The 15063-nt window shown below is 51.5% G+C and overlaps 2 protein-coding genes across 2 annotated transcripts; both read left to right on the top strand.

Moving 5' to 3' along the window:
• Positions 1–218: 218 nt before the first annotated feature.
• On the top strand, positions 219–1400 carry N7477_008835 (uncharacterized protein; the record flags this gene model as incomplete). Its single annotated transcript, XM_056970498.1, has 1 exon — positions 219–1400. The coding sequence occupies one exon, from the start codon at positions 219–221 to the stop codon at positions 1398–1400; it is 1182 nt and encodes a 393-aa protein (XP_056820530.1).
• Positions 1401–1459: 59 nt separating this feature from the next.
• Positions 1460–14960, top strand: N7477_008834 (AAA family ATPase midasin; the record flags this gene model as incomplete). The annotated part of the gene is made up of 4 exons (XM_056970497.1): positions 1460–4874; positions 4919–7831; positions 7950–9859; positions 9924–14960. The coding sequence occupies 4 exons, from the start codon at positions 1460–1462 to the stop codon at positions 14958–14960; spliced, it is 13275 nt and encodes a 4424-aa protein (XP_056820529.1).
• Between the last annotated feature and the right edge of the window lie 103 nt (positions 14961–15063).

The following is a 15063-nucleotide window of genomic DNA, read 5'->3' as shown; positions in this document are numbered from 1 at the left end:
TTCATCAGCATATCTAAACCAAAGATAAAGATGTCTTTGACGTTTCGAGTCGCGGAGCTGCGCGAGCTGCAGGGTGACTAAGCTCGGGATTACAGGCGGTAAGGACTCTGGCCGGTGGGGCTGCTGGTTGAATGCGGCAGAAAAAAAAGTTACGGGGAATTCTGCGGTGGATTTCTTCAACTCACAACGAAGAGTTCTCTGGAACTCGGGACTCAAGTATGAACGAGAGGCCCGTATACGAGAGGACTCTGACAGAGTCCCAGCTGCTGGCGCAGTTATCGAGCGAGATCGCGAATCTCGTTCGGTCTGCTTCGGGGACTCAACAGCTACACGCGCTTGCGCTTGGCGCATTACAACCACATTGTACAGAAAGCGTGTTCAGGCTTTATGAACCGATCGTCGTCGACCTTGCATCTCGGTGGCTTCGATCGGATCTCCATGCCGAGTCTATCCAGGTCCTTGCGGCATTCGCTCGCATCCTACCGTTTGCGACACACCTACGATCCTTTGCTAGCCAACATGCCTTGTCCCAGGCAGGAGCTTTGTCGGCTCTGGCTGGAACAAAGGAACTCACCCTGCGACAGTTGGATACGCTTGACACCCGTATCTTGCTATTAGCACTATTCCGACTTCTCTCCTTTGATTTGGAGACCTTCTCCAAAGCCGTATCGCCGATCCAACTTCAATCTCTATTCCCCCACGATGACCAAGTTGTCAGATACCTCGCCGTCCGATGCTTCGCCCTATACATGCACGCGGCTGATGCAGCTACTGAGAAGATGATCCGCGTCAACACCGGTGATGACCCAATCGAAGGAGATTGGGAGGGAATCACCATTGATTACCGCCTTCTGGGACTCTGGGAAGAAAGACGATGGGATGTTCTCGGGAAGCACATAGAAACACGAAGATCTTCAAGGTCAGAGATTGAGACCATGGAGTTGATCGATAGGACAAGAGAATTCTTTACCGCGAGGTCCGCGGATATTTGTGGTGTCTTAATTCCTCGACTGAAGGATGCCCGGCCGTCCCCCTCCTCCATTGTCAAAACCACAACCGCGACGGAGAACTTGCGTCGTATTGCTAGATCTCTTCTGGGTTACAAGCCTATCTTACTCGTTGGATTGCCTAACGCAGGAAAGACCACTTTGATCAATGACATCGCTGCCACTATGGGCCAGGCGGAAACCATGGTCACCTTGCATCTGAACGAACAGACAGATGCCAAGAGTCTGCTCGGCATGTATGCCACCTCGTCTGCAACAGGCTCCTTCTCGTGGCAGCCTGGTGTGTTGACGAAGGCCGCGAGAGAAGGCCGTTGGTTATTAATTGAGGATCTTGATCGCGCTCCCTCTGAAGTAATTGGTCTTATTCTTCCCATCATCGAGAGGGGGAGTTGACGATCGCTAGTCGGAGAGAGCGCATCAAGTGTGCGGAAGGCTTCAAAATCATCGCAACCATGAAGTCCTCTTACAACATCGCCGGAGAGGAGATTGCCCCGAACACTTCCATGCTTGGAAGCCGATTGTGGCAGAGAGTCCAAGTCTCATCTCTTCCTGTGGACGAGATGCGCGATGTCATTCTGCAAAAGTTTCCTCTTCTTGAGTCGCGCGTGCCAATTATCATGGACGTCTATGGGAGGGTATGCGCGGCGTTCCACGGGAGTCTGGCGATCAAGGGATCTCAGGGTCGGACACCCGGCTTCCGTGACTTGATCAAGCTCTGCAGTCGATTGCATCGGCGTTTGCAACGATTGGGTGCAAAGACTGGCTTCGAACCTACACCGGAAAGTGTTGACGATGAGATCCTGTTGGACATTGTGGATATCTTCCTCAAGTACCTTCCTGAAAAGTCTATGCAAAGCTCTCTGGCATCCGTTGTATCTGAGGCACTTCAGATTTCGCCTCAGCGTGCCCAATTTTGCCTTAATGAACGCACACCTACCTACACGGACAAGAACAACTCACTCGTGCTTGGCCGTGAGACTCTTCAGAAGATCAAAGTTCCGAGTGGCTCAGCATTGAAGCTTGCAGCAGCAGCATCTCGCTTTGCTTCCACGAGATCCGCATTGGCGATCATGGAACAAGTCGCCGCTTCAGTGCAGATGGCAGAGCCTGTCCTACTTGTCGGAGAGACAGGAATCGGAAAGACCACTGTCATTCAACAGCTTGCTACCTTGATGCGTCAGAAGCTCACAGTTGTCAACTTGTCTCAACAGAGTGAGAGTACTGATTTGCTCGGAGGTTTCAAACCTGTCAGCATCCGTACCATGGCTGTGCCGTTGCTTGACGAGTTCACCCAGCTGTTTGAGCTCACATTCTCAGCAAAGAAGAACCAAAAGTTCCTTTCTTCCGTGTCTAAGTGTGTTCCTTCGGGTAATTGGGTCCGTCTGGTCAACCTATGGCATGAGGCTGTGCGCTTGGCAAATGGTGTCTTCAACCCTGCCAAGGAGACCGAGAATGGTGATGAGCAACCGGCCAAGAAGCGCAAGCTAGACTCTCCCAAATATCAATACCTGCGGCAAAGATGGGAAGGATTTGAGTCTCAACTTGCCGACTTCGAAGCTCAAGTTTCGCAAGGGGACGCCAAATTCGCCTTTGCCTTCGTCCAAGGTAAGATTGTGAGAGCTTTGAGGAATGGCGAATGGGTTTTGCTCGACGAAGTCAATTTGGCTTCTCCCGACACTCTGGAGAACATTGCCAGTCTTCTGCATCATGGCAGTGAGGGCTCTCCGTCTGTTCTCCTCTCCGAAGCTGGTGACGTTGAGAGAGTCTTTGGACATCCCGACTTCCGCATTTTCGGTGCCATGAACCCAGCAACCGATGCAGGCAAACGGGACCTACCTCCTGGCTTGCGATCTCGATTCACTGAAATTTACGTGCATTCCCCGGATACCGACTTGAACGACCTTCTCGCGCTTATCGAAAAATATCTCGGTAGCTTGACTTTGAGCGACCAGCGAGCTGCACCAGACCTTGCACAGTTATACATGGAGGTCAAGAAGCTTAGCAACGAGAACAAGCTTACCGATGGAGCTGGTCAACGACCGCATTTCAGTATTCGAACCCTTGTTCGCGCTCTCATCTATGTCATCGATCATGCTGGCATATATGGACTGCGTCGTGCGATCTTTGAAGGCTTCAGCATGAGTTTCTTGACAGTTCTTGGTGTAGAGTCTGAGCGATCTTTGATCCCACTCCTTGAGGCACACATCTTTGGCAACGCAAAAAATGCCAGGGCACTTCTTGGCCAGACCCCCAGGCCTCCCCAGGACGGTCACGACTATGTCCATTTCAAGCATTACTGGATGCGACGTGGTCCTCTGGTTCCCGAGGAGCAGCCTCACTACATCATCACGCCATTCATTGAGAAGAACCTGAAGAACCTTGTCCGAGCAAGCTCGACGCGGCGATTCCCTGTTTTGCTGCAGGGTCCGACGTCTGCAGGAAAGACCAGTATGATTGAGTATTTGGCCAAGGTCTCTGGCAATAAGTTCGTTCGGATCAACAATCATGAGCACACAGATCTGCAGGAGTACCTTGGTTCTTACATCTCTTCTGACGATGGAAGTCTGCGATATCAGGAGGGTGTTCTGGTAGAAGCTTTGCGCAATGGTTATTGGATCGTACTTGATGAGCTTAATCTTGCGCCTTCCGACGTGCTCGAGGCCATGAACCGACTCTTGGACGATAACCGAGAGCTGTTCATCCCTGAGACCCAAGAAGTTGTTCACCCTCACCCTAACTTTATGCTTTTTGCCACGCAAAACCCTGCTGGTCTTTACGGTGGTCGTAAAGTCCTGTCTCGTGCGTTCAGGAATCGTTTCCTTGAGCTGCATTTCGATGATATTCCGGAAAGCGAGCTAGAGTACATTCTGAAAGAACGATCTCAGATTGCGCCATCTTTCTGCACCCGAATCGTTTCGGTTTACCGCAAGCTCTCATTGCTGCGTCAATCCAACCGGCTTTTCGAGCAGAAGAACAGTTTTGCTACCCTTCGTGATCTCTTCCGATGGGCTCTTCGTGATGCGGATGATCGCGAACAACTAGCAGTGAACGGTTTCATGCTCCTTGCTGAGCGTGTCCGAAACCCTCAAGAGAAGGCTGCTGTCAAGGCTGTTATTGAAGAAGTCATGAAGGTCCGCCTGGATGAAGACGTTCTTTACAGTACTGAGCAGCTGGAGAAAAGTGTTCCTCAGATGACTGCGCTGCCATCTGGCATTGTCTGGACCAAGGCCATGAGACGCCTGTTCATTTTGGTCTCCAAGGCATTGAAGAATAACGAGCCAATCCTTCTTGTCGGAGAAACCGGATGTGGTAAAACACAACTTTGCCAGGCTGTCGCGGAGGCCTTTGGCAGAGAGCTGTTCATTGTCAACGCCCATGTTAATTTGGAAACTGGTGATCTCATTGGTGCTCAACGACCCATTCGAAATCGAGCAGCGATCGAAAAACAACTCTTAGAAGATTTACAACTCCTTGTACACGGTCGGCAGTGTGAATCCTCCTTCGACCAACTGAAACAGGACTTTGCGGCCCTTGATGCACAACAACGACAAGAAAAAGACCAGGAATTACGGCGCAAGGTGGAGAAAAATCTCATTCGATGCAATGCTCTTTTCGAGTGGTCCGATGGAAGCCTGATTACTGCCATGAAGAACGGTGAATTTTTCCTTCTTGATGAAATTTCTCTTGCAGACGATTCTGTTCTCGAGAGACTCAATAGTGTTCTTGAGCCAGCTAGATCGATTCTGTTGGCCGAGAAAGGCCCTGTTGATTCCATGGTTGTTGCTGAAGGCGGTTTCCAGTTCTTGTCAACCATGAACCCTGGTGGTGATTATGGTAAACGAGAGCTTTCAGCCGCTCTTCGCAATCGTATGACAGAAATATGGGCCCCCCCCAGCTATCGGAAGATGAAGATATCCTCCCCATTCTTCAAATGCGCCTGAACCTCGAACAAGAGCAAGTTGCTCGAGCGATGCTTCAGTTTGCCAAATGGTTCAAGACTACGTTCCAGAACACCTCGACCACTTCCCTTTCACTCCGTGATCTCCTCGCTTGGGTTGATTTCGTGAACACATGCCAAACTGCGGACCCCTTCTTTGCCATCATCCAAGGTGCAGCCATGGTCTTCGTTGATACACTTGGTGCCAACCCGGCCGCTATGCTCGCCATCTCTCTCAACAATCTGGACGGTAACCGTCAAAAGTGTCTTGACAAGCTGAGCGAATTGTTCAGTGCCGATGCCTCTAGGATTTACTGGGAATCATCGAATGTCACCCTCGAACCCGGGTTCCTTCGAGTAGGACCTTTCTCCCTTCCCACTGCCGGGGAAACCGAACCCGACCCACAGTTCACTATGGATGCTCCAACGACCATCGCAAACTCCGTGCGCATTGCTCGTGGCCTGCAGTCGTCGAAGCCTATCCTTATGGAAGGTAGCCCCGGTGTCGGCAAAACCACGCTGGTGACAGCCCTTGCAAAGGCTCTTGGGAAGCCCCTCACACGAATCAACCTTTCGGAGCAGACCGATCTTACTGACTTGTTTGGTTCCGACGTTCCGGTAGAAGGTGGAGATGTCGGTCAATTCACTTGGCGTGACGCTCCATTCCTCCGAGCCATGCAGCGTGGTGACTGGGTTCTTTTAGACGAAATGAACTTGGCTTCACAATCTGTTCTGGAAGGTCTCAACTCTTGTCTGGATCATCGCCAACAAGTCTACATCGCCGAGCTTGACCAAACATTCAAGCGTCATCCCAACTTTGTCCTCTTCGCTGCGCAGAACCCGCATCACCAAGGTGGTGGCCGAAAGGGCCTCCCAGCATCTTTCGTCAATCGTTTCACAGTCGTCTATGCAGACAGTTTCACTGATGCAGACTTGAAGAGAATCTGCGCGAAGCTTTTCCCTGGTAGCCCTACCATGCAGACAGAGAGACTCGTTGATTTCATTTCTACCTTGAACCGAGCCATCACAACGGAGCGCCGACTTGGAGCTATTGGCGGCCCATGGGAAGTAAATTTGCGTGACATCCAGCGATGGCTTCAGTTGGCGGATCGAGGCGATTTGCAGATTCCTACCAAGCATTTTCTGGATGTTGTCATTAACCAAAGATTCAGAAGTGAAGAAGACCGAGTAGTGGTCTCGCAGATATATGACCATATCTTTACGGACTCAGATATTAACCAAAAGAGCTACTTCCACAACCTTACGCCTGAGTATCTACAGGTTGGTCTTGGAGTCTTGACCCGTGATCCTCTCCTCCAACGCTCAGTTGATCCAAACATGAAGTTTCTTCCAAAAGATCTCCACATCCTCGAGTCGCTCATCCTTTGTATCGACAACTCCTGGCCGAGTATTCTGGTTGGAGCCGCGGGATGTGGTAAAACTACACTGATCAGGAAGCTTGCGGCTATTAATGGTGCCAACCTTGAGGAGCTGGCTCTCAGTGCTGATACCGACACCATGGACTTGATTGGTGGGTTTGAACAAATTGACCACCGGAGAGAAATCTCATCATTTGTCCACGACGTTGAGCTTTTCTTGCGGCATCAGATCGTCCACTCTTTCGCCTCAGGCGACATCTCTGACGCTGTGGCTTCGGCTCTTTGGATATGCCAGCACTTCCAAAGCTCGGAAACTTCGCTGGAAACCGTAGTCTCCTCTCTGTCCGAACTCTGCCTGTCCTATCAGGATCCTACTTTGCAAGACTTCCTCGCTAGATCTCAGAAGCTGTGGGAAACCATTCGCAACACTGACAAGATGAAGGTTGGGTTTGAGTGGACTGAGGGTGTTCTGACGCGGGCTGTTCAGAATGGATACTGGGTGGTTCTTGACAATGCAAACCTTTGCAATCCCTCCGTCTTGGACAGACTGAACTCTTTGACTGAGCCGAACGGTACTCTCATCCTCAACGAACAGCGCACCGAAGATGGTTCGGCTCGCATCATCACACCTCACCCGAATTTCCGTATCTTCTTGACCATGGATCCTCGAAACGGTGAGCTTTCTCGTGCTATGCGAAACAGATGTGTCGAGATCTGTTTCATGTCAAGCGAGGTTAAAGACATCCCTGCCACAGTCGGACCTGCCTACACTTGCGAATCCTCCCTTTACAGACTGCGTAATCTCTGGGATTTGGAGACTGTCTCGTCCACGGATCTTCAAGACTTTGTGGACGTCTGTCTTGATCATCTCTCACCAGTGGACTTTTTCTATCTCCAGAAGTCGTCTGGCACCTGTTTGCCCAGTTATCCTAATGCTGAAGTGAAGCAAATTGTCCAAAATGCCCTGCAACGTCGGTTCTCTAATCTTCGAGAAAATGAACATTGGAAACCTCTCAACGCGATTGCTGGGGGTATTGTTATGGGTGGAGCCTCTTTGAGTTTAAAGGGATCACTGCAGCCAATTCATCGCCTGGTCAATGAGCCGCTTTTGTCTGTTACAGGAGGCAGGGACTACCGCTCAGACATAGTCATTCTCGCCTACCTTGAAGAATTCAGGCTCGACATTCATCGCCTTCGACAGAAGTTGGTCCAAGCCAACGAGTCTGGGTTGCAGCTTAAGCCGAGTGAGATGACGCGCCTTGAGCGATCGTTGGCATCGACCCGGATCCAATCATTGATGAAAGATTCGACGCAGCCCGTTGGCTTCTTCTTGTCTGAATGTGGCCAGGCCATGTACGACTACATCCAAAGCCTGGATGAGACGAGCCTTCGAATCCCTGAGGTTGTGGCAGCACTTCGTACCATCATCTGCCTGTGCTGGGATATGTACCGCGCGACAAACGTCAGCCAAGTTGACGAAGGCGAATTCCAAGTCTATCTGCAGATAGGTCGGAAGGTCTGCGCATCGTTGCTCAAGTCTTCACCTGTGTTGAAGCCATTAGAAAGGGCACTATCTCACGCACTTGCTCAGTTCAAAGCTGGCTGGGCAATGACTACTGGTCTTAGCATGCAAAAGATTTGGGACTCCTGGAGACATATTACCCCCCTCCACCCAAGAGCAGCTAAACTCCTTAATCGAGCTTGAGACTACTGTCTCCGAATTCACATCTCTTGCCTTGCAAACACGTGTGGAGCTATCTCAGCTGAGCCGTGTCTGGGATTCGTTGGTTACGGCTCAGCAATTCATCCTCCGGGATGGCGCCGATGGAGATGCTCTCATTCAGAGTATCAAGCAGACTGTGAGTGAGCTTGGCCAAGCTGTCCGAAGATCTGACTCCGCCCAATATCCCTATTTCTCTGAAGAATTTGAGGCTTTGTGTCAGTACCATGACATTTCATCGGGTATGGATCAAAATGAAGCCGCTATCAAATCCGTTGTGCCCTTGCTTGCTGGTCGCCCTGCCCGCTCACTCGACTCTTCGGCCTCCAAGAGCCAAGTTCCCGAGCTCCTTCAGCGAGTTGCATCCTTCTCCGGTACTGCGAAAGAATCAAGCTCTCCATTGGCAATTGGCGGTGTTTTGTCATTGTCATTGTTGGAACGATTGGCTTCGGTTGGCAACACGACTTTGGGCCAAATGGATATTCTCCAGGCCGAGAAGCAGGCGCTTTCAAAGGCCCTCTCTTTGAGCAGTCAACAAATTGCTATGGACCAAGCTGGCAGCCTCAAACGCGTTCTTGCTACCCTCACCTTGCAGTTGATTGCTTGTCATAGAGAGCTCTTGGAGTCTCAATGCGCCGAAGGACTCATCTCTGTTCTACAGACCATCGAAGCAGGCCATTTCGTGGAGACGGTTCCTTCCATCTCGTTGCGCCTTGATCAGAGTGTTCGAGATGGCCATTACTTCAAAGCTTTCGCCGAACATGCCATCCCAACTCTCGTTCGATTGTTGGCTTCTGCTTCTCCTAACAGCAACGAGAACATTCATTCTACTGGCCTCGCGGCAGTTCAGCTGGCCGTCATTCTTTTGCGACTTTTCGTGCCCGACAAGGCCTTTGATCCTTCCCTTGGGATAGTAGTTCAACGCACGCGTCATTATCAACGTCTTGATGAAATCAGTGCCAAGTCGCACGCCCTTCTTGTCTTCGAGGATTCCTTCTCCGGCCAGCCTTCAAACTTGCGCTCTGTCCTCTTGCAAGAAGAGATCCGAGAATTAGGATCTGCTCCTCCTCCCTCATCTGTGACCCGCCCTCAGAAATCTGAGCTCGGCCTACTACATGGCGAGTTCACAAACTTGATCAACTCCATTCTCAACAGGAATCCAGACCAGATGGTTGGATCTGAAGAAAGGGCTTTGAGGTCCCAGGAAATGATTCAGCTCATGAGAAACAATATCGAACAGCTCAGCAACCGCCTCAGCTCGCACTACAGATCGTACGACGACATCACTGTGCCCGTGGTCCGCTTCCTTCAGCTTCTTGATGTGGGTCTTTTCTTAGTCTCCAAACAGACTGATAAGGTCGGCGAAGCTCTTGACATCCAGTCTTTGAGCAACCACACCCCATTCTTGGGAGGTTCACTTCACCCTATTCTTTCCGAAGCCGCCGTCAGCCAGCCCGCAAGCTCAACTAATCTGGTTGAGATGCGACTCCATGAGCTATCCGCTCTCTGGGCGGCCAAGGATGCAGATTCATCTGTCCTTGGCCTCAGATCGGCGCGTGATACAATTCGTCACGTCTTCGCTGATTTCCATCATTTATGGAAGACTAGACTCAGAGAGGACCAGGAGAAGGAAGCCGAGAAGTCCGAACTTTACCGTTTCAAGGGATCATGGGAGGATGAGGAAGAAGTCAATGAAACTGAATTGAACGAACTCTTCCCTACTTACGAGCAGGAGAATCTGCCTAATGCAGATGAGGTTGGGCGCATCGATCCCAAGATGATTGCTGTCCGCCTGGCCGCCCTTCATGCGAAGATTGTGTGCGACAAGCGTACCGGTCAGGCTCTGACCACTTTTGTAAAGGATACTGGTCGCCTGCTAGGGGACCATGTGGTCCAACAGCAAGGGTCATTTCGCACCAGTGCCACCGCAACACCACCTTTCGCCGGTGTTCCTACTTCTCGACGATGTTGTAGGCGAAGATACTCTGGATCGAAAGAAGAACTACAACTTCTATACCGATTCCAATATCGCCGAAGCCAGAAGGCTCGTGACTTTGACCCTCTCGATCCAAGCTCGCTTTGTCCAGATCCAGACTGCATGGCCCGAGCATACTATTCTCCACGACGTTATCACTTGCTGCTCGGAGATCCTCCAATTCAAGCATGTCGAACCCGTCGCCAAGTTTATTACCAAGGTCGAGAAACTCTACTCCCTGGTTCATGAATGGCAAGTGGTGGCCAGCAGGGAGTATTCCGCCGCACCTCTTTATGACGAGATCACGAACCTGATCGTTGCTTGGCGTCGCCTCGAGCTTACAACATGGGCGAAGCTCCTGGATATTGAGAAAGAGCGTTGTATCGACGATGTTAGTGCTTGGTGGTTTGTCGCATATGAAGCACTCTTCGCCGTGCCTATCCAAATGGCCGAGGCTGGAGAGAAAGACATGAGCGAACACATCCAAGGTGTCATTTCAACTCTGGAACAGTTCTTCAACACCACCACACTCGGCCAGTTCAGCCGCCGTCTTCAGCTTGTTACTGATTTCCAAACTATTCTTACCGTCTTCGGTAAAGACTATGATTGCCTGATGCCGCTAGTCTCCGCTCTTAATAACTTTTTGTCTCACTACCGACCATTTGAGCCCACTGTGGACAAGAGTTTGCAGGACAAGCGATCGGCTTTGGAAAAGGATATCAAGGAACAGATCCAGTTGGCAAGCTGGAAGGATACCGGTATCGTTGCCTTGAAAGAGAGTGCCAGAAGGTCCCATGTCAAGTTGTTCAAGCTGGTTCGCAAATATCGCGCGGTGTTGGGCGAGTCTGTCCAGCCAATCCTTGAACAAGGCGTTCCCGATTCCGGGGAAAACAGTGTCTTTACATCGGAGCCGCAGAATCTGGCGACTATTGTCATTCCCGAGGCCCTCTCAGCCTGTCAGAAGAGCAGTGATGTCTGGTCATCGAGAGCCCTCCGTTTCCAGAACCCGGATGGAACGGCTCGAAACATGCAGAATCTGTATTCAGCTATATCATCTGAGTTTGATATAGCCAAGGACCTTGATGAGTTCGTTGTATCTGTTATTGAGACCATGGATGAGTTCAAGAGGTCAACTCCGAAGACCTTGACTGAGGACAACAAGGATGACGTCCAGCACCTCAAGGTCCAGAAGCGCCGTCTCTACGCTGACACCTTGAAACAACTTTTCGAGATGGGTGTTAAACGCAATGCTGGAACAGCCATCATTGAAACGCAGGCATCCATCGCCCAGGTTCTGTCTACGAGTGCTGCCTTTGAGGTCGGCGCTACAGCCTCAGCCTCGATTCGCAGTGCCGAGTCATACTTCCATCGATTGCTTGACCTTCTGCCCCGCGCTCGTCTGGCATCTCGCAACTATTCTGAGGAGCTAAGCAATGTTGAAGTTTCCAGGAGTATGGGCTCGATTGAGCATCTACTATTCCTGATTCGCCGCCAGAGAGGCATTCTTTCACCTGCACTTTCTGGTCTTGGACATCTCAAGGCTACACTAAACAAGATGCAGAACTTGTGGTCAATTGGTTCGGCTTCGCTCACTAAGCTCGGCCCTTCTGCCATCGAAGAATGCATCGGTCTTACCAGAGTTGTCGCATGGCTGACCCCGATCCTTGGACTTGCCTCCGACATCGTTGAAGTCCATGCTAAGTTCTCGAGTGTCAACACATCAACAATCCTTGAAGGGCTTAGAGCTAAGAAGACCACCTTTGATGACTTACGCAAGTCTCTCGAGTCACTTCCTGCGCTTCCTCCCGGCATCGCATCCCAATCACAACAGGAGCTTACCCAGCGAGCTCGGTCTTCTCTCGCTCAACTTAGTGTTGACCTTAGCCGGTGGGCACAGGATCGACCAGACCTCGCTTTTGCTTTGGATCAAGTTACGCCTTGGACTCAAGCAAGCCAAATTGTCCTTCCGGATCTCAGTAACACAGACAACGTCTCGATTGAAAGCTTCGACAACAGCCTTCTGGCTGCCATTGACAAGATGCTTGTCGGTCTGCAACGCCTCAAGGACGTGCCTACTGGTATTGACTTTGGTGGTCTGCTTTCACGAAGCGACGAGTTCTTCTCCCGGGCCTCGAAGGCTGTTCACCTCAGCGACATCAACTCATCGCTGGTGATAGTTCTCGACCAGCTGCAGCACCTGCAAGACAACTCTGCCAAGACTCTCCCCATTGCCGTTGCTTTGGTTGCCAGTATCCTGCCCATTGCTAATACATACTATCTTATCTGCCACAATCTGGTCGACCGCTTTGTCTCGGTTCATCGCCAAGTTTGCAAGACCTCCTACATTTTGACAAAGACCTTTACTACGGTGGCGTCAGAAGGCCTATGTAGCCCTGCTGAGGCATCGCAAGAAGAGGGCAAAGAAGGCCAGATGGAGAGTGGTACTGGTCTTGGTGAGGGTGAAGGTGCCGAAGATATCAGCAAAGACATCGGAGACGACGAAGACCTTTCAGAGCTCGCTCAGCAGCAGAACAAGGAAGACACCAAAGACGAAATGGATGATTCTGCCGATGCTGTGAACATGGACCAGGAAGAACTGGAAGGCGAGACTGGCGAGAACAAAGATGAGGAAGATGAGGAAGACGAAGACAAGAGCGGCGATGAAGGAGAAGACGACATTGACGAGGAAGTCGGCAGTGTCGATGGTCTTGATTCTGGTGCTGTTGACGAGAAGCTGTGGGACGGCGCCAATGATGACCAGCAAAAGGAGACCGAGAACGAGGAAGGAAAGGGTCAAGAAGAGGCTGATCAGCAAGCTGCAGCCCAAGAACAACAGAAGGAGGGCGAAGAAGCTAAGAAAGGAGAGGAAGGAGAAGAGGAAGAAGAGGGTGATGAAGAGGATGAGGAGGAGGCCCCGGATGATGAAGGTGAAGCTGTTGGTCGTGAGGATATGGATGTCACAGATCCTCAGGCCAAGGAAGAGGAGACCTTGGAACTCCCCGAGGAAATGCAGCTCGATGGTGACGACATGGACGGTGGTGATGAAGGTGAAGGTGAAGATGACGATGGTATGGATGATCTCGATGACATGGGTCCTCTTCCAGAAGACGAGCAGAAGGCCAACGAAATGGACGATCAGCCTGGTGATGAAGATGCGGACATGCCGCCGGACGAGCAAGCGCCTGGCGAGGATGACGAGATGGCCGACGGTGAAGATACCAACGAAGGGGAAGGAAAAGAAGAAGAAGAAGAAGAGGCCGGTGGGGAGGATCCTGAAGAAGCTCAGCAGGACGAATTCCTTGCTAAGCGCGATGACAACGAAGAAGCTGGTGAAGATGTTGCCCCTAGCGAAGCAGTCACCGGTGGCCTTGGTGCCGACCAGGACCAGAACGATGACAAGGGTGCCTCGGGTGACGCACAACAGGAGAGTGGTGAGAACGACCCGACTGCCAGCGCCGAGCAACAGACCGGTGCTGCCGAGGACAGTGAAGAAAGCAAACGGAGTCGCGACCATGGCGGTGCCGAGGATTCAGCTCCCAACGATCCTCAGATCCAAGCATTCAAGAAACTCGGGGATATCCTCGAGGAATGGCACCGTCGCCAGAAGGAGGTGCTGAACCCGTCAGAAGAGGATGAGGAGTCGCAGCCTCTACCCCAAGACACTGATATGGCGGATGCCGACTTCGAGCACCTGAAGGATGATGACGACCAGGCAGATACTCAAGCTCTGGGACAAGCCAACGAGGACCAAGCTCAGGGTCTCGACCAGAACAAGGGTGTTGAATCCGAGAACCAGCCGGGAGAGAACACTCTGCCAGATGTCACAGATGACAACCAAGAGGCTTTAGATAACCAGCTCCACGACGAGATGGAGCTGGATCGAGATAACCTGCCCACTGATGGCCAATCTGGAACTTTCATTCCTGGAAATCACATGTCTCGCGACAATGCAGAGGGCGCCCTGGGCACCGAAGATGTCAATGATGAATTAGATGAAGTCGATTCGCAACTCGCGGCCATCCATCTCTCGTCTACGCTCCCACCTCTGACCCCAGAGCCCGAAGCTCGCCGTCTCTGGTCTCGCTACGAATCTGCTACGAACGACCTGTCTCTGTCTCTTACTGAACAGCTCCGTCTCATTCTCGCGCCCACCCTCGCAACCAAGCTTCGCGGCGATTTCCGCACGGGCAAGCGCCTGAACATCAAGCGCATCATCCCCTACATCGCTTCACAGTACAAGCGTGACAAGATTTGGATGCGTCGTTCCATTCCCTCTAAGCGCAACTACCAGATCATGCTTGCCGTCGACGACAGCAAGTCCATGCTTGAAAGCGGCAGTGGCCAACTTGCTTTTGAGACTCTAGCCTTGGTTGCTAAGAGTCTTAGCATGCTCGAGGTCGGAGACCTTTGTGTCCTCGGGTTCGGTGATGAAGACCATGTCCGCGTGGCCCATGAGTTTGGCAAGCCGTTCTCCTCCGAGGCAGGCATGCAGGTCTTCCAGCACTTCAGTTACCAGCAAACCGGCACCAATGTGCGGAAGCTGATTGCTGACTCTATCGCTCTCTTCCGTGAAGCGCGCTGGAAGCGATCCCCCGGGTCTGGTTCCGCAGACCTGTGGCAGCTCGAGTTGATTATTTCCGATGGTATCTGTGAGGACCACGATACCATCCGACGTCTCGTGCGCCAGGCTCTCGAAGAGCGCATTATGATCGTCTTCGTCATTGTCGATGCTGTGAAGAGCAGCTCCATTCTCGACCTTTCGCAGGCTAGCTTCGAGGCTGATCCTGACTCCAATGGTGAGATGAAGCTGAAGATGAAGCGCTATCTTGAAGGTTTCCCCTTCCCTTACTACCTTGTTGTTCGTGACGTCCGTGAGTTGCCGGCTGTCCTGGCTACTGCGCTGAAACAGTGGTTCGCTGAGGTGGTGGATGTCTCTTCTTGAGAACAAAAAAAATGGGTTGCAATATTTGGAGTTTTGATATTTAGGGGGCGTTGGGCATTTGTACATGATAGATTCTACTAGACATTTTTTGTACATGGAATGA

Source organism: Penicillium maclennaniae (assembly GCF_028827695.1).
Source record: "Penicillium maclennaniae strain IBT 15551 chromosome Unknown utg000007l:1.0-4884863.0:1.0-4888362.0, whole genome shotgun sequence".
NCBI classification, from domain to species: Eukaryota; Fungi; Ascomycota; class Eurotiomycetes; order Eurotiales; family Aspergillaceae; genus Penicillium; species Penicillium maclennaniae.
Note: the sequence above shows the minus strand (reverse complement) of the source record. Positions and strands in the feature narration are given on the sequence as shown.